General features: G+C 45.2%; 1 protein-coding gene across 1 annotated transcript in view; it reads right to left on the bottom strand.

Moving 5' to 3' along the window:
- The window catches only part of LOC109874766 (potassium/sodium hyperpolarization-activated cyclic nucleotide-gated channel 2), a 76,083-nt gene that overhangs the window by 31,657 nt on the left and 20,094 nt on the right, over positions 1 to 24,332 (bottom strand). Inside the window, exons 3-4 of the mRNA XM_031810866.1 lie at positions 22,306 to 22,467; positions 2,221 to 2,439 (exon numbers count right to left, since the gene is read on the bottom strand). Coding sequence (XP_031666726.1) covers positions 2,221 to 2,439; positions 22,306 to 22,467 — 381 coding nt within the window. The remainder of the gene's footprint in view (positions 1 to 2,220; positions 2,440 to 22,305; positions 22,468 to 24,332) is intronic.

The raw sequence follows: 24,332 nt of genomic DNA on the forward strand, positions 1-24,332 counted from the left end.
AGTTTTTCTAATCAGGTCACATGGTTTAAAAAAGAACTCCTTGAAAAACTCCTGGGCCTAGGGCAGCAACCTTGTTCATATAATATATGATATATTTTAAAATTAGACTAACCTGTGAGGGGTGTTTACACAGACAACACCTGTACAATAGAATTCAAAGGGCTGAGCTTGCTTTATGCAGGTTTGTATCGTGTAGGCCTATGCAACTATAATTAAAAGAGTAACTCACAGTCTGTCATCACTAGCGTTGTGTGGGTCATTTCAGGTAGGCTAATCATTTTGGATTGAAAAGGTCAAGGTAGCCTAGCCAACGGAACCAAATTTGGTCATATTAACATTTTCAGAAAATATATTTATGTATTTATAATAATTTACACAAATAAATGGGTTATAAATGCATAACACTAACAAGATTCCTCTGTTTACCCTCCCCAGAGATGACAGGGCACCCTGGCTGTAGCATATGAAGCTGTGGTTTTTATCCGTAGCCTACAGTTGATCCGTCTGAAAAATCATCTCATTTTCATCCCATACAGCATGTCAGATTGATAACGTTAAAGTGGAGGCTGCTGCAACATTTCTGTGAAGAGGTTTTGTTTGTGTCTGTTGGGAGTGAGGTGTTATCACACTTGCTAAATAAATACCGGAGGAAAGTGGAGAGCGCTCTTTGTGCTTTACTAGACGACTTGCCTTGTGCCGGCCCGCACAACCTGTGATTTCTGTGAATCTGATTGGTCAAGACACACACAAGAACCTACTATGACATGAACGACAGATACATTATTGTATGTGAGTTGACAAATCATAAAGCAAAACAGTCTAAAAAGATGAAAATGTTTCCCTCTTGTTAACACTTTTGCATCAATATTCTCATTAAGCTAAATCAAAAATGGTGGTGAGCTGCGGGCTGTGTGTTCAGAAGAAAATGGACCAAAAATACAAACTCAAAAATTGGGGAAATTATACCACCAACCTAAAGGAACTTTGGAGACTGGAAGAGGCATTTTCTCTGCACAGGTAGAGTCCTGTCTGTGCATGTGCCTGGTACTGCCTCATCATTTTCAACACTTGAAAACACTTAATTTAGTCTACATCATCATGAATATTGAGTCTGGTTGGCTGATACTCGCATCAGAGAGACACAGAAAGGCATAGAGGCTAATCACAACCAGTAAAAGAGGTCAAGCTAGCTAATCAGCTGATACCCTACCCTCTGTTCCTGATGTCACTGTCTTTAGGAGGCACTGGAACTAGCTTGCTTACAATTTGTGATGATGATTGAATGTGTTGTTGCAGAAATAAATAGGCCTATGTTCAAAATTACTTTTATTTTGAGCACATGCCCCCTGAGAAAGGTCTGTGCATGGACCTGGTTAGGTTGTTGCAGGAAAGAGAGAGAGAGAGAGAGAGAGAGAGAGAGAGAGAGAGAGAGAGAGAGAGAGAGAGAGAGAGAGAGAGAGAGGGAAAGAGAAGAGAGAGAGAGAAAGAGAGAGAGAGAGAGAGAAAGAGAGAGAGAGAGAGAAAGAGAGAGAGAGAGAGAGAGAGAGAGAGAGAGAGAGAGAGAGAGAGAGAGAGAGAGAGAGAGGGAGAGAGAGAGAGAGAGCGAGAGAGAGAGAGAGAGAGAGCGAGAGAGAGAGAGGGAAAGAGAGAGAGAGGGAAAGAAAGAGGGAAAGAGAGAGGGAAAGAGAGAGAGAGAGAGAGAGAGAGAGAGAGAGAGAGAGAGAGAGAGAGAGAGAGAGAGAGAGAGAGAGGGAAAGAGAGAGAGAGAGAGAGAGAGAGAGAGAGAGAGAGAGAGGGAAAGAGAGCGAGAGAGAGAGATAGCAGAGACTCTTTACCTTCCCATTAGGAGGAGTCCAGGGATTAGACAAGAGTTAGTGTAGACAGTAAAGGATGGAAGGAAAGAGGGAGGGGTGGAGGGAGAGGGTTGAAGGCAGAGAGAGGGATAGAGGGAGAGAAGGATGAAGGCAGAGAGAGAGAGGGATAGAGGGAGAGAAGGATGAAGACAGAGGGAGAGAGGGATGGAGGGAGAGAAGGATGAAGACAGAGGGAGAGAAGGATGAAGACAGAGGGAGAGAAGGATGAAGACAGAGGGAGAGAGAAGGATGAAGACAGAGGGAGAGAAGGATGAAGACAGAGGGAGAGAAGGATGAAGACAGAGGGAGAGAGGGATGAGGGAGAGAAGGATGAAGACAGAGGAATAAAGGGATAAAGTATTTTTACCTTCTCCTGGTACTGTCGTCGGGACGAGTCCAGGGACTGGATGAGTGCGGTGGCATGGCCTATGAACACAGCGTAGCAGGTGGCCCCTACGATCATGCTGAGCATGGTGAGCCAGATATCAGACAGGCTCTCCGGGGCCTGCCGACCGTAGCCGATACACAACATGTGGCTCATTGCCTTGAACACTGCAAATGAATACAGCTCAGACCATGTGTCATTCTGCAAAGAGAAAAATGAAAGAGAAAATGAATTTAAATATGTATGAAAGACAGAAGAAAACACATTTGGGGAGGAGAGGAGAAGAAACGAAAAGAGGAAAGTCTTGAACGTTTTTGAGTTGGTGACTCAAAGAAAGAGACTGAGAAGAAGTGATAGACAGGGGAGAGTAGAGATAGAGAGAAGAGGATAGAGGGAGATAGAGGGAGGTAGAGGGAGGAGGATAGAGGGAGATAGAGAGGAGGGTAGAGGGAGATAGAAAGGAGGGTAGAGAGATATAGAGAGGAGGGTAGAGAGATATAGAGAGGAGGGTAGAGAGATATAGAGAGGAGGGTAGAGAGATATAGAGAGGAGGGTAGAGAGATAGAGAGAGGAGGGTGGAGAGATATAGAGAGGAGGGTAGAGAGATAGAGAGAGGAGGTTAGAGAGATATAGAGAGGAGGGTAGAGGGAGATGGAAAGGAGGGTAGAGAGATATAGAGAGGAGGGTAGAGGGAGATAGAAAGGAGGGTAGAGAGATATAGAGAGGAGGGTAGAGGGAGATAGAAAGGAGGGTAGAGAGATATAGAGAGGAGGGTAGAGGGAGATAGAAAGGAGGGTAGAGAGATATAGAGAGGAGGGTAGAGGGAGATAGAAAGGAGGGTAGAGAGATAGAGAGAGGAGGGTAGATAAAGATAGAAAGGAGGGTAGAGAGATAGAGAGAGGAGGGTAGAGAGATATAGAGAGGACGGTAGAGAGATATAGAGAGGAGGGTAGAGAGATATAGAGAGGAGGGTAGAGAGATAGAGAGAGGCCTGGGCCCTGACAGTAAATCTCAGTAAGACCAAAATAATGGTGTTCCAAAAAAGGCCTAGTCACCAGGACCACAAATACAAATTCCATCTAGACACTGTTGCCCTAGAGCGCACAAAAAACTATACATACCTTGGCCTAAACATCAGCGCCACAGGTAACTTCCACAAAGCTGTGAACGATCTGAGAGACAAGGCAAGAAGGGTATTCTATGCCATCAAAAGGAACATAAATTTCAACATACCAATTAGGATCTGGCTAAAAATACTTGAATCAGTCATAGAGCCCATTGCCCTTTATGGTTGTGAGGTCTGGGGTCCGCTCACCAACCAAGACTTCACAAAATGGGACAAACACCAAATTGAGACTCTGCACGCATAATTCTGCAAAAATATCCTCCGTGTACAACGTAGAACACCAAATAATGCATGCAGAGCAGAATTAGGCCGATACCCACTAATTATCAAAATCCAGAAAAAAGCTGTTAAATTCTACAACCACCTAAAAGGAAGCGATTCACAAACCTTCCATAACAAAGCCATCACCTACAGAGAGATGAACCTGGAGAAGAGTCCCCTAAGCAAGATGGTCCTGGGGCTCTGTTCAGAAACACAAACACACCCTACAGAGCCCCAGGACAGCAACACAATTAGACCCAACCAAATCATGAGAAAACAAAAAGATAATTACTTGACACATTGGAAAGAATTAACAAAAAAACAGAGCAAACTAGAATGCTATTTGGCCCTAAACAGAGAGTACACAGCGGCAGAATACCTGACCACTGTGACTGACCCAAAATTAAGGAAAGCTTTAACTATGTACAGACTCAGTGAGCATAGCCTTGCTATTGAGAAAGGCCGCCGTAGGCAGACATGGCTCTCAAGAGAAGACAGGCTATGTGCTCACTGTCCACAAAATGAGGTGGAAACTGAGCTGCACTTCCTAACCTCCAGCCCAATGTATGACCATATTAGAGAGACATATTTCCCTCAGATTACACAGATCCACAAAGAATTCAAAAACAAATCCAATTTTGAATAACTCCCATATCTACTGGGTGAAATTCCACAGTGTGCCATCACAGCAGCAAGATTTGTGACCTGTTGCCACGAGAAAAGGGCAACCAGTGAAGAACAAACACCATTGTAAATACAACCCATATTTATGATGATTTATTTTATCTTGTGTCCTTTAACCATTTGTACATTGTTAAAACACTGTATATATATATATATATATATATATATATATATATATATATATATATATATATATATATATATATATATAATATGACATTTGTAATGTCTTTATTGTTTTGAAACTTCTGTATGTGTAATGTATACTGTTAATTTTTGTTGTTTTTCACTTTATATATTCACTTTGTATGTTGTCTACCTCACTTGCTTTGGCAATGTTAACACATGTTTCCCATGCCAATAAAGCCCTTGAATTGAATTGAAATTGAATTGAGAGACAGAGAGGAGAGTAGAGAGATAGCGAGAGCGAGAGAGAGGATGGTAGGGAGACAGAGAGGAGGGTAGGGAGACAGAGAGGAGGGTAGGGAAATGAGGGAGATAGAAAGGAGGGTAGAGAGATGTAGGGAGATAGATAGGATGGTAGGGAGATAGAGAGGAGGGTAGAGAGATGTAGGGAGATAGAGAGGATGGTAGGGAGATAGAGAGGAGGGTAGAGAGATATAGGGAGATAGAGAGGATGGTAGGGCGATAGAGAGGAGGGTAGAGAGATGTGGAGAGATAGAGAGGATGGTAGGGCGATAGAGAGGAGGGTAGAGAGATGTAGGGAGATAGAGAGGATGGTAGGGCGATAGAGAGGAGGGTAGAGAGATGTAGGGAGATAGAGAGGATGGTAGGGAGATAGAGAGGAGGGTAGAGAGATGTGGAGAGATAGAGAGGATGGTAGGGAGATAGAGAGGAGGGTAGAGAGATATAGGGAGATAGAGAGGATGGTAGGGAGATAGAGAGGAGGGTAGAGAGATGTAGGGAGATAGAGAGGATGGTAGGGAGATAGAGAGGAGGGTAGAGAGATATAGGGAGATAGAGAGGATGGTAGGGCGATAGAGAGGAGGGTAGGGAGATAGAGAGGAGGGTAGAGAGATGTAGGGAGATAGAGAGGATGGTAGGGCGATAGAGAGGAGGGTAGAGAGATGTGGAGAGATAGAGAGGAGGGTAGAGAGATGTAGGGAGATAGAGAGGATGGTAGGGCGATAGAGAGGAGGGTAGGGAGATGTGGAGAGATAGAGAGGATGGTAGGGCGATAGAGAGGAGGGTAGGGAGATGTAGGGAGATAGAGAGGATGGTAGGGAGATAGAGAGGAGGGTAGAGAGATGTAGGGAGATAGATAGGATGGTAGGGAGATAGAGAGGAGGGTAGAGAGATGTAGGGAGATAGAGAGGATGGTAGGGAGATAGAGAGGAGGGTAGAGAGATGTAGGGAGATAGAGGGGATGGTAGGGAGATAGAGAGGAGGGTAGAGAGATGTAGGGAGATAGAGAGGATGGTAGGGAGATAGAGAGGAGGGTAGAGAGATGTAGGGAGATAGAGAGGATGGTAGGGAGATAGAGAGGAGGGTAGAGAGATGTAGGGAGATAGAGAGGATGGTAGGGAGATAGAGAGGAGGGTAGAGATATGTGGAGAGATAGAGAGGAGGGTAGAGAGATAGAGAGGAGGGTAGAGAGATTTAGGGGAGATAGAGAGGATGGTAGGGAGATAGAGAGGAGGGTAGAGAGATGTGGAGAGATAGAGAGGATGGTAGGGAGATAGAGAGGAGGGTAGAGAGATAGAGAGGAGGGTAGAGAGATGTAGGGAGATAGAGAGGATGGTAGGGAGATAGAGAGGAGGGTAGAGAGATGTAGGGAGATAGAGAGGATGGTAGGGCGATAGAGAGGAGGGTAGAGAGATGTGGAGAGATAGAGAGGATGGTAGGGAGATAGAGAGGATGGTAGGGAGATAGAGAGGAGGGTAGAGAGATGTGGAGAGATAGAGAGGATGGTAGGGAGATAGAGAGGATGGTAGGGCGATAGAGAGGAGGGTAGGGAGATGTGGAGAGATAGAGAGGATGGTAGGGAGATAGAGAGGATGGTAGGGAGATAGAGAGGATGGAACAAGGCAGAAAGCATTAGGGACAAAGGAGACAAGGAGAGGAAGTTGTTTAAATGAGGACTCAGGGGAGATAAAGAGGAGAGAGTTAGATGGCGAGAACAAGAATTAGGGAGGGTGAGAGACAGAGGGGGAGAGAGAAAGCAAGAGAGAGCGAGAGTGGGTTAGAGACAGTGAGGGGAGAGAGATAGGGAGAGACAAGGGAGAGAGAGGAGGGGAAAGACAGAGGAAGAGAGAGAGAGATAGAGAGAGAGCAGTTTGAGACAGTGAGGGAGAGAGAGAGAGCGATAGAGAGAGAGAGCGGTTTGAGACAGTGAGGGAGAGAGAGAGAGATAGATAGAGAGAGAGCGGTTTGAGACAGTGAGGGAGAGAGAGAGAGAGAGAGAGAGAGAGAGAGAGACAAGGGAGAGAGACAAGGGAGAGGGAGGAGAAAGACAGGGAGAGACAGAGAGAGAGAGAGAGAAGGAGAGACAAGGGAGAGGGAGTAGGAGAAGGACAGGGAGAGAGAGAGAGAGAGAAAGAGAGAGAGAGAGGGAGGGAGAGATTGGGGGAATCCTGTGAGGCCTAATCAGTGAGAGGTAGAGAAGGTTCTGAGCTGATTTCCACCGAGAGAGACTTTAATGAGAGGTCATTAAATATGCCCTTTCACAAATCGTAATATAAATCCACACACACACACAGGGTGGCATTCTCTGTGCAAAAGATCCCCCAAAACCTTGCAGCAGATTATTTTTTAATGACGTCCATTTTATGGCACTGATAATTTATAGGTGCATAGGAGCAGTATTACAAACTCATTTTGTAGTAATGTAATGAAATGTTGCTGTTAGTTTTTGGTACAATCGCAGCAATTTCTTGCAGTGAGAGCTGTCTAGTCAACAGAAAATGTCCAGGACGGAACAATGAAATGCCAAGTCCAAATAGCCTAGCTAAGTCCTAATACTTTTGGATAGCTTCCTTTCCTTGTCTGCTCTCCTTGTTGAAAGCTGAAGACGAATTTAGTTGGCAGTTGAACATACCTCTACAATCCTTCCATCTGTCTGTTAGGGAAAGGAAACACTTCAGAGGGGTTGGGTTAAATGTGGAAGACACATTTCAGTTGAATGCATTCAGTTGTCCAACTGACTAGGTATCCCCCTTCCCCTTTCCCAAAACACCAAAGGGTTATGGCCAAGGGGAAGGGCTAGGGAGCAAATTAGGACCATCTGATAGTGTTGGAACATAGCCCCTATCCAGGAGACATCTAATGTCAAAAACACTGTCTTCCACACTGAGAAGCAGTTCCTTTGAGAATCAGTTCCACCAATCACAATGTTCTGCAGAGGAGGCTGTGGGAGGAGCTATAGGAGGATGGTGTTCCTTACAGCTCCTCCCACCAACCTCTTCTGGTGTAGTGTACAGCACATAGTCAAGGTCTCCATAGATGTCTTACATTCCCCCCCCTCCTCTACCGCCCACAACATGACACACAGCAGAGAAGAGCAGAGCAAGGCAAGTTTCCAGCTAGAGGCTGAAGTCAACATCTTCCACTTTGTCCTACTCTCCCCTCCAGACGGCATTCAGTGGTGCAGGGTTAAATGGAGGAGAAGAGAATTCTGTTTCTCCTCTTGGTTCTAGACAGCTACAGGTACACTCGTGGTATATTGGCCACACCACATATACTACGCTGAAACAACATACAGTGCCCTGGGCACCGCCTGGTCCATATCTAGGATTTACTGTATACAATTGATTTAGTGGAAGAAGGGAGAGTTTTACTTCGGCAATAAAAGAGAAGGAATAGAGATGTGTTAAATAACCGTTGGACACACCGAGGGGGCTGTGGCTAAATGATGGAACAGAAAACAGAAACAGGAGAGGGATAGAGAGTGAATAATGAATGAACGATGAGCACTTTGGCTCGAAAATAACCCAGGTGACTGGGAAAGCGAGAGTGAGAGAGCTAGAGAGAGAGAGAGAGAGAGAGAGAGAGAGAGAGAGAGAGAGAGAGAGAGAGAGAAAGAGAGAGGGAAAGAGAGAGAAAGAGAGACAGAAAGAGAGAAAGAGATAGGGAAAGAGAGAGAAAGAGAGAGAGAGCTAGCGAGAGAGAGAGAGAATAGGAGAGAGAGAGAGAGAGAGAGAGAGAGAGGGATGAAGAGATTGAGAGAGAAGAGGAGAGCGAGGCAGTCTATCCTCTGAGTGGTTATCCACACCGGAGCATACAGGCTCAAACCCTTACATGTACAGGTGGTTCACCTATGAAAGTGATGGTATACCTCACCCTGTGAGACCCGGGGAGCGTATATATCTTCCCACATATTGCTTTTAACCAAGCTGTTTCCTTCCAAGCCAGGCTCTGAAAACCATTCATTGATACAAGGCTAGGGGCTCAGGTTTTCAGAGCCTGGCTTGGAGGTACAGCAGCAGGTAGAGGAGAACAGGATGTCGGGTCTCCTTGAATCCTTAGAAGCTGTGTCCCGATGTTTGTATGGTTTCCTTTCTTTGAGACTCTCTGCTGGCTCACTGTACACAAGTAGTATGTCCAGACCATACATGAGCTATACCCGATCAGTACAGTCGACCTCACTGCAAAAGAACTCGGTCACAGCCAACACAGGCAAACACAAGAAGCCAGAACACAGAGATAGTAGGCTATGTTTGCACCAGCACAGTCTCATAACTGTTCCCTTTCTCAGAACAAAATGGGAAGCCAGGGCTCTGCTTGGCCATGATAGGCACGTAGTAATCTCCCGTAGCCAGATTCTGAGACCGAGAGAATCTGTCAGGACTGAAAGGGATGCGTGAGATCAAGCAGACGTTTTTGGGGGTTTTGTCACTGGTTATTTGGACGTGGTTATTTGGATGTACTGGTTATTAGGACGTGGTTATTTGGATGTACTGGTTATTTGGACGTGGTTATTTGGATGTACTGGTTATTAGGAAGATGTGCTTAAACTGCTTCGCCTGGAGTGCATTGTGCGTGTGCCCACACGAATCGGCATTGGGGGAGCTTTGGTTGAGAGTTTCCTTTTGTGAGGGTGGAGAGGTGCTGGAACTCGCAATTTGTAATACTGTAAGTATGAATACATCAATTAATCATGCAGCTGACCAAATTATGCAAGATTTTACTTCTGTTGTGAACAGAGTACTTAGAGACACCCAATGAGAGACGATCGACACGTCTAACTGCAGAGCGATAAACTGAGCAAATATCAGCAGATATCAAGCCGTCTCCAGCCACAGGCTCTGTTTGCACTAGATTGTCTAAATGTACAGTGACCAGCCACAGACATACTGACAGACAGGCCATCTCTCTTTCTCCACCTCTCGCTCTCTCTCTCCCCCCACGCCCCCTCTCCACGCCTCATCGCTCTTCATCCATCAACACCACTGAGAGGAGAACACAACGCTGAAATATATGTCTTAAATCTCTGAACAGACATTGTCTTTCCTCGGCACATTCATTCCCAGCACCAGAGGAACAGTGGCATCCGATTTTAATTGTCTCTACCTCTGCCATGATGATGATGGGGTCTGTAGTGTTGGAGTCTGGGCACATTTGGTCTTTTCTCATAAAGCCTGTACTGGAAGGGAAACAGCTCCTCTGATGAATAGGTCTATGGGTTTGGCGTGGATTCCATGAAGAGCTGCACAACAGCAGATAAGGCCAGAGAGAAGTCATTACCATAACATGACTGAGTTCCACATGCAACGGAGGAACCTTTCTCTGTATGCGATTCATCTGTTTGGCCATGTATTTATATTTATCATATACATCAGTGGAGGCTGCTGAGGGGAGGACGGCTCAGAGTAATGGCTGGAATGGAGACAATGGAATGGTATCATCCACATGGAAACCATATGCTTGATACCATTCCATTGACTCCACTCCAGATATTATTATGAGCCGTCCTCCCCTCAGCAGCCTCCACTGATGTATATGATAAATATAAATACATAGTCTAAAGGGAATCTACAGAGGTGTCTGCTCCCCTGCATGAATGATTCTGGAAAACCCTCTTCTCCATATGTTGGCTACAATAGACCCCGTGGTGTTCATTCAGGAACACCAACCCCAGAGCAGATCATATGTTGGCTACAATAGACCCCGTGGTGTTCATTCAGGAACACCAACCCCAGAGCAGATCATATGTTGGCTACAATAGACCCCGTGGTGTTCATTCAGGAACACCAACCCCAGAGCAGATCATATGTTGGCTACAATAGACCCCGTGGTGTTCATTCAGGAACACCAACCCCAGAGCAGATCATTGGGCTGGAGATGATCCCTTCCTTCCCTTTGTCTTTCGTTTCTCTCAGACAAAAGTGAGAGAGAAAAAAACGCCTTAGTTTGCCTAATCAATTCACTGAGCTCTAACGACTGTTTCCACTCAGTAACTGTTGGGGATCTGATCACAGTTAATTACTTAGAGCTGGATATGAGCTTTAAAACACTAAATCTACTAAATAAATAGTTCATACTAGTCCACTAGAGTAGGTAGTGTACAGTCGTGGGCAAAAGTTTTGAGAATGACACAAATATAAATTTTCACAAAGTCTGCTGCCTCAGTTTGCATGATGGTAATTTGTATATAATCCAGAATGTTATGAAGAGTGATCAGATGAATTGCAATTAATTGCAAAGTCCCTCTTTGCCATGGAAATGAACTGAATCCCCGAAAAACATTTCCACTGCATTTCAGCCCTGCCACAACAGGACCAGCTGACATGTCAGTGATTCTCTCGTTAACACAGGTGTGAGTGTTGACAAGGCTGGAGATCACTCTGTCATGCTGATTGAGTTCTATTAACAGACTGGAAGCTTCAAAAGGAGGGTGGTGCTTGGAATCATTGTTCTTCCTCTGTCAATCATGGTTACCTGCAAGGAAACACGTGCCGTCATCATTGCTTTGCACAAAAAGGGCTAAACAGGCAAGGACATTGCTGCCAGTAAGATTGCGACTAAATCAACCATTTATCGGATCATCAAGAACTTCAAGGAGAACGGTTCAATTGTTGTGAAGAAGGCTTCAGGGCGCCCAAGAAAGTCCAGCAAGCGCCAGGACCGTCTCCTAAAGTTGATTAAGCGGCGGGGTCGGGGGACCACCAGTACAGAGCTTGGAATAGCAGCTGGCAGAGTGCATCTGCATGCACAGTGAGGCAAATACTTTTGGAGGATGGCCTGGTGTCAAGAAGGGCAGCAAAGAAGCCACTTCTCTCCAGGAAAAACATCAGGGACAGACTGATATTCTGCAAAAGGTACAGGGATTGGACTGCTGAGGACTAGGGTAAAGTAATTTTCTCTGATAAATCCCCTTTCCAATTGTTTGGGACATCCAGAAATCTCAAAACGTTTGGCCACGACTGTAGTAGTACAGATAGAGGGGAGAGGGCAGTGGTGGCTGGTGTCACTTAAATATGTTGACAGGCTAATTGTAATGGCTGGAATGGAATAAATGTACAGTTGTCAAACATATGGTTTCTCTGTGGTTGCTGCCATTCTATTCATGCATTCCAGCCACTACTATGAGCCATCCTCCCTTCACCAGCCCCCTGTGGAAGAGACTTATGACTCACTAGCTGTTTCTCTAATCTAAGTCTCTGTGTGTCTCCTCCAGTCGTCTGACTGAAGATGTTTCTCTAATGAAGTCTCTGTGTGTCTCCTCCAGTCGTCTGACTGAAGCTGTTTCTCTAATGAAGTCTCTGTGTGTCTCCTCCAGTCGTCTGACTGAAGCTGTTTCTCTAATGAAGTCTCTGTGTGTCTCCTCCAGTCGTCTGACTGAAGCTGTTTCTCTAATGAAGTCTCTGTGTGTCTCCTCCAGTCGTCTGACTGAAGCTGTTTCTCTAATGAAGTCTCTGTGTGTCTCCTCCAGTCGTCTGACTGAAGCTGTTTCTCTAATGAAGTCTCTGTGTGTCTCCTCCAGTCGTCTGACTGAAGCTGTTTCTCTAATGAAGTCTCTGTGTGTCTCCTCCAGTCGTCTGACTGAAGCTGTTTCTCTAATGAAGTCTCTGTGTGTCTCCTCCAGTCGTCTGACTGAAGATGTTTCTCTAATGAAGTCTCTGTGTGTCTCCTCCAGTCGTCTGACTGAAGTTGTTTCTCTAACGAAGTCTCTGTGTGTCTCCTCCAGTCATCTGACTGAAGCACTTCTGCGTTCTTTACGGTCTTTAATCCAGAAGCATTTAGTTAACACCAATAATTACAGTCCTTTAACCATTGACTCTGTCTGTTAGTAGCTGCTGCTGCCTATGTCATTATCCATTTAGCCCTTCACTCCTGTGACACATGGCTCCTCTCTCTGGTGAGGAAAACTCTCTCTTTCTCTCACTGTTAATCCACAATCCTCCCAATGTAGAATTAAACTTGATAGAATGGACTAGCATTGATCATCATTCCCTGGTGGTTGTAATAGCTGGCCATTTAGAATGTTTAATTAATTGATGCCTAATTGCCATACTAATTGCTTTTGTGCTACATAAAAAAAATATGTGATGGGGAAAAAATCGATACAGGTACATATATTATATATTATTATTGGGACGGTATTATATCGATACTTTGACTCCAAGTGAGACAACTTGTTTTCAGCTCTTTAATTTCCATGAATGATCTAAATAAATTGTCTCATGCACTCTCTTTTCGATCTGCAGCAGATATACATGTATAAGGAGCAATAAGTTCAGAACATCAAATCCTATTAAAATCACAGTATTGAATCGCAATACATATCATATCGACGCCTTAGTATCAAGATAATATTGTATTGTGAGGTCCCTAGAAATTCCCAGCCCTAATTACAATGTGGTACTTTTCTCACGGGCAACAATGGCAACTGCAACTGTGCCTCACTATCATGTTGGCTGTTCCTCTTCCACTCACCAAACCATGGCCTGAGTGGTTTGGTCCATTCTACATACAGCAATCAACCTTTAGAGTGAGTTTCAGACATCCATCCTTATCAGTGGTCTATTATTGATTTCTACGGTTCATGATTGAATTATTAGCATCAGTGTTGTGTTCAAGACCACCTAAAGTGAGACCGGAGCAAATCAAATCCGAGTCAAGACCAAGACCGGCGGGGGGGAGGGGGGTTCAAGACCTTTTATTTCCATCACGAATCAATCGCTCCGCCCACAACTTCCAGTCTCCGTGCTGTTGTGCTGTTTGTTGCTACTTGGCTATCAGACAAACTTGTTGGTTTTTACTTTTAATACATTTACCAACGTCTTAGTTTTTTTCTCGCTCTACTTTTCCTCACTAAACTTTTTCACCCCGGACACTTTATCTGGACATGGTTCTACAGGACCTCCACCAGCCGAAAAAATAAGTACATGTAGGTAGAGTTATTAAAGTGACTATGCATAGATAATAACAGAGAGTAGCAGCAGCGTAGAAGTGGGGGGGGGCAATGCAAATAGTCTGGGTAGCCATTTGATTAGATGTTCAGGAGTCTTATGGCTTGGGGGTAGAAGCTGATTAGAAGCCTCTTGGACCTAGACTTGACGCTCCAGTACCGCTTGCTGTGCGGTAGCAGAGAGAACAGTCAATGACTAGGATGGCTGGAGTCTTTGACAATTTTTAGGGCCTTCCTCTGACACTGCCTGGTATAGAGGTCCTGAATGGCAGGAAGCTTGGCCCCAGTGATGTACTGGGCCGTACACACTACCTTCTGTAGTGCCTTGCAGTTGGAGGCCGAGCAGTTGCCATACCAGGCAGTGATCAACCCATCAGGATGCTCTCGAGGGTGCAGCTGTAAAACCTTTTGAGGATCTGAAGACCCATGCAAAATCTTTTCAGTCTCCTGAGGGGGAATAGGTTTTGTCGTGCCCTCACGACTGTCTTGGTGTGCTTGGACCATGTTAGTTTGTTGGTCATGTGAACGCCAAGGAACTTGAAGATCTCAACCTGCTTCCTTACAGCCCTGTCGATGAGAATGGGGGCGACCTCAGTCCTCCTTTTCCTGTAGTCCACAATCATCTCCTTTGTCTTGATCACATTGAGGGAGAGTTTGTTGTCCTAGCACCACATGGCCAGGTCTCCGACCTCCTCCCTATAGGCTGTCTCATCGTTTCTGGTGATCAGGCCTACCATTGTTGTGTCATCGGCAAACTTAATGATGGTGTTGGAGTTGTGCCTGGCCGTGCAGTCATTAGTGAACAGGGAGGACAGTAGGGGACTGAGCATGCACCCCTGAGGGGCCCCCGTGTTGAGGATCAGCATGGCAGACGTGTTGTTACCTACCCTTACCACCTGGCGTCGGCCCGTCAGAAAGTCCAGGATCCAGTTGCAGAGGGAGGTGTTTAGTCTCAGTGTCCTTAGCTTACTGATGATCTTTGAGGGCATTATGGTGTTGAACGCTGAGCTGTAGTCAATGAATATGTGTGGAGTAAAGGTGATCTAGAGTTTTTTTTTCCTCTGGCTGCACATTTAATATACTGATAGAAATTAGGTAAAACTGCATTAAAGTCCCCGGCCACTAGGAGCACCGCCTCTGGATGAGCGTTTTCCTGTTTGCTTATGGCGGTATACAGCCCATTGAGTGCGGTTTTAGTGCCAGTATAGGTCTGTGGTGATATGTAGACAGCTACAAAGAGTACAGATGAAAACTCTAGGTAGATAGTGTGGTCTACAGCTTATCATGATATACCCTACCTCAGGCGAGCAAGACTTCGAGACTTCCTTAGATATCGTGCACCAGCTATTGTTTACAAATATGCATAGGTCCTTGCCCCGTGTCTTACCAGAGGCTGCTGTTCTATCCTGCCGATGGACTGTATAACACGCCAGCTGTATGTTATTAATGTCGTCGTTCAGCCACAACTGTCCCGTTGGTATGATTTGCGTGCTTTCAGTTCGTCTCATTTATTTTCCATCGATTGAACGTTTGCTAACAGTACGGGTGGCGAAGCCAGATTAGCCACTGATCCTCACAAGGCACATCTCTTTCCTCAAATTCTTTCTGCAGCGAATGATGGGGATGAGGGACTTTAAGGCTGTTTGGAGTACATCGTTCCCGTCCGACTAATTAAAGAAAAATTATTTGTCCAATTCAAGGTGAGTAATCGCTGTTCTGATGTCCATAATCTCTTTTCGGTCATAAGAGATGGTAGGAGCAACATTATGTACAAAATAAGTTACAAACAATGCGAAAAACAAACAAAATAGCACGGTTAGTTAAGAGCTAATAAAATGGCAGCCATCCCCTCCCGCGCCATCTTCACAACTTAGTGGAGTCTGCCACTAGCACAGTCAGTGTAGTCACCTCAGCTATCCCCATTGAGATCATGTCATTGCCTCGATCTCGACCTTGGAAAACAAAACATGGCGATGTTTGGCATAGCAATCTCAGAGGAATTAAGACCTTTCCATTCCTGTCATTATTGAAAGAAATTGTGATCTCACATCTCAAAATAGGGTTATATATTCTACCTCTTGGTGATGTCATTCAGAAACACAAGGTCAACTTTCACTGCCATGCGGACGACACACAGCTGTACATTTCGATGAAACAGGGTGAAGACACAAAATTGCCTACCCTGAATTCCTGTGTTTCAGACATAAGGAAGGCAAATGTTTTACTTTTAAACTCAGACAAAACAGAGATGCTATTTCTAGGTCACAAGAAACAAAGAGATCTGCTGTTGGATCTGAAAATTAATCTTGATGGTTTTACAGTCGTCTCAAATAAAACTGTGAAGGACCTCAGCATTACTCTGGACCCTGATCTGTCTTTTGACGAACATATCAAGAATATTTCAAGGACAGATTTTTCCATCTTCGTAACATTGCAACAAAAAAAAAATGTCCAAAATTGATGCAGAAAAGCTAATCAATTACTTTTGTCACTTCTAGCTTAGACTACTTCAATCCTCTACTCTCTGGCTACCCGGATAAAGCCTTAAATAAACGTCATTAGTGCTAAACACAGCTGCTAAAATCCTGACTAGAGCTCAAAAAGGTAACATATTACTCCAGTGGCTTACTTTTAAGGCTAGGGTTGATTTCAAGGTTTTACTGCTAAACTACAAAGCATTACATTGGCTTGCTCCTAGCTATCTCTCCAATTTGGTCCTGCTGTACATACCTACATGTATGCTATGGTCACAAGACGCAGGTCTCCTTATTGTCCCTAGAATTTCTAAGCAAATAGCTGGAGGCAGGGCTTTCTCCTATAGAGCTACATTTTTATGGAATGATCTGCCTCTCCATGTGATAGATGCAGACTCGGTCTCAACCTTTAATTCTTCAATGAAGACTCATCTCTTCAGTAGGTCCTATGATTGAGTGTAGTCTGGCCCAGGGGTGCGAAGGTGAACGGCATGGCACTGGAGCGACGAACTGCCCTTGCTGGCTGACCGGCTCCCCTCTCTCCCCAGCGATTCTCTGCCTCTGACCCTATTACTGAGTCACTGGCTTACTAGTGCTCTTCAATGCCGTCCCTAGGAGGGGTGCGTCACTTGAGTGGGTTGAGTCACAGATGTGATCTTCTTGTCCAGTTTTGTGCCCCCTCGGGTTCATGCGGTGGAGGAGATCTTCATGGGCTATACTCAGTCTTGTCTCAGGGTAGTAAGTCGGTGGTCTGTTGATATCCCTCTAGTGGTGTCGGGGCTGTGCTTTGGCAAAGTGGGTGGGGTTATATCCTGCCTGGTTGGCCCTGTCCGGGGGTATCGTCGGATGGGGCCACAGTGTCCCCCAACCCACCCCTGTCTCAGTCTCCAGTATCTATGCTGCAATAGTCTATGTGCCGGGGGGCTAGGGTCAGTCTGTTCTTTCTGGTGTAATTCTCCTGTCTTATCTGGTGTCCTGTGTGAATTTAAGTATGCTCCCTCTAATTATCTCTCTCTCTCCCTCACTCTCTCCCGGAGGACCTGTTCCCTAGGATCATGCCTCAGGACTACCTGGGCTGATGACTCCTGGCTAGCGCCAGTCCACCTTGTCGTGCTGCTGCTCCAGTTCCAATTGTTCTGTCTGAGGCTGGGGAACACTGACCTGTTCACCGGGAGTGCTACCTTGTCCCGGACCTGCTGTTTCCGACTCTCTCTCTCTACTGCACCTGCTGTCTCGACCTCTGAATGCTCAGCTATGAAAAGCCAACTGATATTTACTCCTGAGGTACTGACCTGTTGCACCCTCTACAACCACTGTGATTATTATTTGACCCTGCTGGTCATCTATAAATGTTTGAACATCTTGAACAATCTGGCCTTAATGACCATGTACTCTTATAATCTCCACCTGGCAGAGACAGAAGAGGACTGGCCACCACTCAGAGTCTGGTTCCTCTCTAGGTTTCTTCCTAGGTTCCTGCCTTTCTAGGGAGTTGTTCCTAGCCACTGTGCTGTTTGGGGTTTTAGGCTGGGTTTCTGTATAGCACTTTGTGACGTCTGCTGATGTAAAAAAATGGCTTTATGGATGAATTTGATTGAAGATCGAGACCGGGAGGGGGACAAGGGGTCCGAGACAGAGTCAAGGATGAGACCAGAAAAATGCGAGTCCAATTCAAGACCATGATTGAAATTTTGTAAAATACCTACCATAATAACAGTTCAAAATATCCAGTATTTCTGTGTACATATTTCTGTGTACATATTTCTGTGTACATATTTCTGTGTACATATGATTACTAACCACAACACAGTGGGGAACAATGAGCCTTCTATGCCTTCAGAGAAGGGCTAAGGATTTATAAAATAATGATTATAATAATATAATAATATTGATCATTATATTATTATTTTCAATTATGTTTTGATTGAATCTCTTCAGTTTATGATGAAAAGGAAAGGGTTAACACCGAAGAGACAAAAAGATCCAATCAGGATTTTGCTTTGCCGGTCTCTGGGGAGAAAGTGTGCAAAAGGTGACTACTTTATCAAGGCAAAGGTTGGCTACTTTGTAGAATCTCAAATATGAAATATATTTAGATTTGTTTAGCACTTTTGTGGTTACTACATGATTCCATATGTGTTTGTTTTTTAAAGTTTTGATGTCTTCACTATTATTCTACAATATATAAAATAGTAAAAAATTAAGAAAAACCCTTGAATGAGTAGGTGTGTCCAAACTGTTGACTGTTACTGTAAATAAAACATGTGATGGTCTAAGTCCACAACAAAGCTTCAATCACATCAATCTGATTGGATGGGCCTCTCTGGGCCTGGCTCCCCAGTGGATGGGCCTCTCTGGGCCTGGCTCCCCAGTGGGTGGGCCTCTCTGGGCCTGGCTCCCCAGTGGGTGGGCCTCTCTGGGCCTGGCTCCCCAATCACATCACATCTCTGGGCCTGGCTCCCCAGTGGGTGGGTCTCTCTGGGCCTGGCTCCCCAATCACATCACATCACATCACATCAATCTGATTGGAAGGCCTGGCTCCCCAGTGGGTGGGCCTCTCTGGGCCTGGCTCCCCAGTGGGTGGGCCTCTGTCCACAAAGGCACATCCATGTCTACGCCCCTGATCACAATTGCGCATCACAAATCCTACTATCCTAAAAACCAACACCTCAGATTAAACTTTTTCAATACCTAGTTTGCATACTTATTGTTGCCTTAGTTAGCATTCACTGGTAGATATAAGTTGAAACTTCTTTCCTACCCTACCGGCTACCGATGTCATTCTTCTGTGAGCTGCTCCATGCCAGAACCAGTTGACAGCTGCACACTCTTGGTGCCCGCAGATTATATTCAGCTGAAACTCGGCTATGTGAGCAGCGAGCATGAGAATATATTTCACGTGCTTTGCGATTGTGTAGGCTACTCTCATGGTTTCTCTATTGAAGACCTATAGGTTCACCACTGTACTAACCTGTCACACACTGAAGGCCTATAGGTCCACCACTATACTAACCTGTCACACACTGAAGGCCTATAGGTTCACCACTATACTAACCTGTCACACACTGAAGGCCTATAGGTCCACCACTATACTAACCTGTCACACACTGAAGGCCTATAGGTTCACCACTGAAGGCCTATAGGTTCACCACTGAAGGCCTATAGGTTCACCACTAAAGGCCTATAAGTTCACCTCTGAAGGCCTATAGGTTCACCACTGAAGGCCTATAGGTTCACCACTGAAGGCCTATAGGTTCACCACTAAAGGCCTATAGGTTCACCTCTGAAGGCCTATAGGTTCACCACTGAAGGCCTATAGGTTCACCACTGAAGGCCTATAGGTTCACCACTGAAGGCCTATAGGTTCACCACTGAAGGCCTATAGGTTCACCACTGAAGGCCTATAGGTTCACCACTAAAGGCCTATAGGTTCACCACTGAAGGCCTATAGGTTCACCACTGAAGGCCTATAGGTTCACCACTGAAGGCCTATAGGTTCACCACTGAAGGCCTATAGGTTCACCACTGTACTAACCTGTCTATAATAGATATAAAGCCTGTTAAGATGTTCATGTTTTAACAAAGGAGGGTATATATATTTGGTCTGGCGAAGAGCTTTTATGCACTGGTCTCGGCTGGTCTTATTAGGAGTCCTCCCTGACCGAGACAGAGTCAATACCGAGTACAAATGTATCCAACACCGAGACAAGACCGAGACACTCAATATGTGGTCTCGAGACCGGACATCTTGAGTAATACAACACTGATTAGCATCATGTGATGTCTTTCAATCAAAAAAGAAGGGAACAGGCTCTTCATACTCTTCAAAGGGGTTACAACAACCTGCCTGCCCTCGCCCCCGTCCGCCTCACGTTGCCCTCCATGAGTTACTGCCTGTGGGGACTCCTGACTCCTCCACCGGCCTGTACTATAGCTTGTGTACAAGCTATTGGTGTAGTAGTGATGATGGATGTCCTGGCTGCTACACGGTGGCTAATGTTACGAGTTGTCAGCCACTGAATAACGGGGAGGTCTCAGGTGGCCTGGGCCGCTCGCTTCAGAGTGACGGCCCTCTGGAGAGATGCTGCCCTTGATTATACACCGGGAGGGAGGAAGAGGGGGAGGGAAAGGGGGAGGAGGGAAGAGGGGGAAGTCAATGGCCTGACAGAGAGAGAGTGTCAGTTTGGGAGTTTATACAGTACACTATAAAGTATTCAGGACCCCTAGGTGTCTATTATAGAAGGATAAGGTTTTTACTTTGAGGTGGCCTGTCAGAATGCCTGTACCTGTCAGAGAAGGTCAAGAGGTTTATTACAGTCTGACATCACACTTATGGGAAATGACAATCACACTCCTGAGAGGTGGAGATGTTCAGAACCTTGCATTAGAGAGAGTGTCCTGGGAAATCCACACGAGTCCCACTGTTGTTATCACATTCTCAAACATGCCTTTCATATTAGCATTGATACCTGATCAATCAACAAATCAACTAATATCTGTTCTGGTCACTTGAACGCTCACCTCACCCCTGCAATACCTCCCAAGGTTGTAAGATTGGGAAGCAGAGCCAAGGTAGTTTTCTCCTTTCTCAGCTGACCTGATTTAAACAAATCTTGAGACACAAAACAGCTGGAAACACAGCTCAGATGACAGTCTTGACAATTTAGTCTAATTCAATTGGATATCACAAACCAAGAGGGATTCGTCCCTTCATAACAGATAAAAGGAAAACTTTAATCTGCTTTCTCCTTTCATTGCTTTAGGCCCACCGGGGGACTCATTTGATGGGGTATTAGTTCTGTACGTCGATAAAAAGGAACACACGTCAACATCTGCCCTGCAGGAAAATGTAAAAATAACGGAACATTTACGTGACGTGGTGGCAGGCCCAATGACAGCAGAGGAGCAGAACCCAATCCGTTTAAAAACCCATTTGGAGCTGTGCCTGGTGGGTAGGGCAGAGGCTGGGAGACGGAGCGGTTTTCCCTGGGCATGTAAAAGGCCGGACTGACGGATGGACCTATAAACACTCAACTTTTACCTCCCAGAGAAAAGAGACAAGAACAAAGGAGCCTGCTGCCCGGGCACATTCCCTTTCCTCCCTTTCCTCTTAATCTTTCCTGTCATCGCCCCTCCCTGATGAGAAAAAGAGAGGGAGGAATGGAGGGATGTGGAGGGAGAGAGGGATGTGGAGGGAGGGAGAGATGAAGGGAGGGATGCGGAGGGAGAGAGGGATGTGGAGGGAGGGAGAGATGAAGGGAGGGATGCGGAGGGAGATAGGGATGTGGAGGGAGAGAGGGATGTGGAGGGAGGGAGAGATGAAGGGAGGGATGCGGAGGGAGAGAGGGATGTGGAGGGAGGGAGAGATGAAGGGAGGGATGCGTAGGGAGAGAGGGATGTGGAGGGAGGGAGAGATGAAGGGAGGGATGCGTAGGTGTGCATAAATCGTGTTGTCTGACTTGTTATTTTTCTCACCGTTCCCTCGCTCGTCTTCAGATGGCTGGGCTGGCTGTGTCTGGCTCACTGGCTGACTGTTCTAACAGTAGACGGTTCAAACAACCATCAATAGTACTAATCACTGGACTGATTACCAGTTAAAACACATTGATGTGTTTTCCCAATAGGCCTTCTTCACAAAGCTTTCATCACGAGCAATATGATGAAGGTCTTTTGTTCTATTGATAAATCAACAACAGAATCTGTATCTGATAGATGTTTATTGTGTACCTGTGGGAGACTATTCTTATTGATTAGGAACCAAGCATTGATTAATGAATGGCTTATGCGTGATGTTTCCTTTTGCCGCTCTAGTCGCTAGTTCTAACTATGAATGTTTATAATAGGTTGAATCCCCCGCACACCCAAAATGTATTACTGAAGGTCCTGAAAACTGGATAAACTGAAAAAAGGCTCTGCACACATCCAGTCATATACAAAGTTATTTGAATTGTATCTGAGCTTTCGGTCAATCAACCTTCATCAGAGCATAACTGTGCGTCACTGTGTATAATATGCTCTGATGAAGGTCAATTGAACGAAAGCTTAGCTACAATTAAAATAACTTTGTATCGAACTGGAAGTGTGCAGAGCCTTTTTTCTGTTTATCCAGTTTTACTTGTGAATGTAAAACATGTAATGAATCAAACACATACCACCATCTTGTTGAGGGAGACCCAGCAGTCCTGGGGGAAGTCCTGCAGCATGGGAACCAGGAATTGCAGACAGCCATCCCAGTGACACAGCAGCAGCATCATACCAATCAGGTTGAAGATACGCATTACTGCACTGGCCAGGTCATAGGTCATATGGAAGATCTAAAACAGAGATGGAGAGACAAGGAATGAGTTAAGGCGGAGAGGAAGGATATGTGGTGTGTGTGTGTGTGTGTGTGTGTGTGTGTGTGTGTGTGTGTGTGTGTGTGTGTGTGTGTGTGTGTGTGTGTGTGTGTGTGTGTGTGTGTGTGAGTACGTGCGTGTGTGTGTGTGAGTACGTGCATGTGTGTGTGTGAGTATGTGTGTGTGTGAGAGTACGTGCGTGTGTGTGAGAGAGAGAGACATCGAGAGATAGAGAAGCAGAGAGAGAGAGAAAAATAGAGAGAGAATCACAGTCACAGAATTCTTCAAGATTTCCTGTTTAATTTGCTGCAAGATTCTCTAGTGATCAAGATGACAATCCCTAGAAGCAGGATTAAAGGAGAAGACTACAGTCAGCAGAACCATGTTGCCTGCTGTTCCTTTGGACCGAATTAAGAGCGATTAATGAGAGGGGGAAGACAGCTTCCCATCAGTCGGCCATCAGATACACAGCAGGAACAGAGCAGACATGTGTTACAGCCAGATACAACACATTAATCAGAACTGTAACACACACGACAGGACTCCCTCACACACTCCCACACAAACACATACCGGTACACAAGTCTGTAGGCACAGATGGATATACACAGCAGGTAGCCTAGTGGTGAGAGCTTAGGACTAGTAACCAAAAGGTTGCAAGATCAAATCCCCGAGCTGACAAGGTAAAAATCTGTTATTCTGCCCCTGAACAAGGCAGTTAACCCACTGTTCCTAGGATGTCATTCTAAATAACAATGTATTCTTAACTGACTAGCCTAGTAAAATACATTTTTAAAAAACCAACCAGATAAAAGGGGTATGCTTCTCTAAACCCAACCAGATAAAAGGGGTATGCTTCTCTAAACCCAACCAGATAAAAGGGGTATGCTTCTCTAAACCCAACCAGATAAAAGGGGTATGCTTCTCTAAACCCAACCAGATAAAAGGGGTATGCTTCTCTAAACCCAACCAGATAAAAGGGGTATGCTTCTCTAAACCCAACCAGATAAAAGGGGTATGCTTCTCTAAACCCAACCAGATAAAAGGGGTATGCTTCTCTAAACCCAACCAGATAAAAGGGGTATGCTTCTCTAAACCCAACCAGATAAAAGGGGTATGCTTCTCTAAACCCAACCAGATAAAAGGGGTATGCTTCTCTAAACCCAACCAGATAAAAGGGGTATGCTTCTCTAAACCCAACCAGATAAAAGGGGTATGCTTCTCTAAACCCAACCAGATAAAATTGGTATGCTTCTCTAAACCCAACCAGATAAAATTCACCCCAAAACATATGCATTTCTGAGCCCTAAGCAAGAAACCAAACTGGCCACAAGGACAATCATCTTTCAATGATCCCTGAGGAGGTATTAGTCAAATACAAGATGGAAGACTAAATGCTTCTCAGTCCTGGCACCCCAATTGTGGAACCAGAGTCCCCCTGATGCCAGGTCAGCAGAGTCCCTGCCCAATATCTGAAATCCTATCTCTTCAAAGAGCATCTTAAAAAATCCCATAGCACCCCCTCCTCCCCCCACTACATTTTTTTTAAATAGCACCCTTGTCTTTCACACTTGACTTTTTCCTACTTGCTGATAGATTCTTTATTGAGGAAAATTTTACTTACTATGACTGAGATATTTGGTTGTCCTACCTAGCTATCTTAAAATGAATGTACCTGTAAGTTGCTCTGGATAAAATGACTTGCATGTAAATGTAAATGAGTATGGTGCATTCCTAACTTACAGTCACTGACTGATGACATCATACACTATCTCTACCACGGCTGTGATTGGACATGAATCACCAGTTAATCTTTCTTAATGCCACTTTAACCTTTTGGGGCT

This window comes from Oncorhynchus kisutch, linkage group LG30 (assembly GCF_002021735.2).
Source record: "Oncorhynchus kisutch isolate 150728-3 linkage group LG30, Okis_V2, whole genome shotgun sequence".
Classification (NCBI taxonomy): domain Eukaryota; kingdom Metazoa; phylum Chordata; class Actinopteri; order Salmoniformes; family Salmonidae; genus Oncorhynchus; species Oncorhynchus kisutch.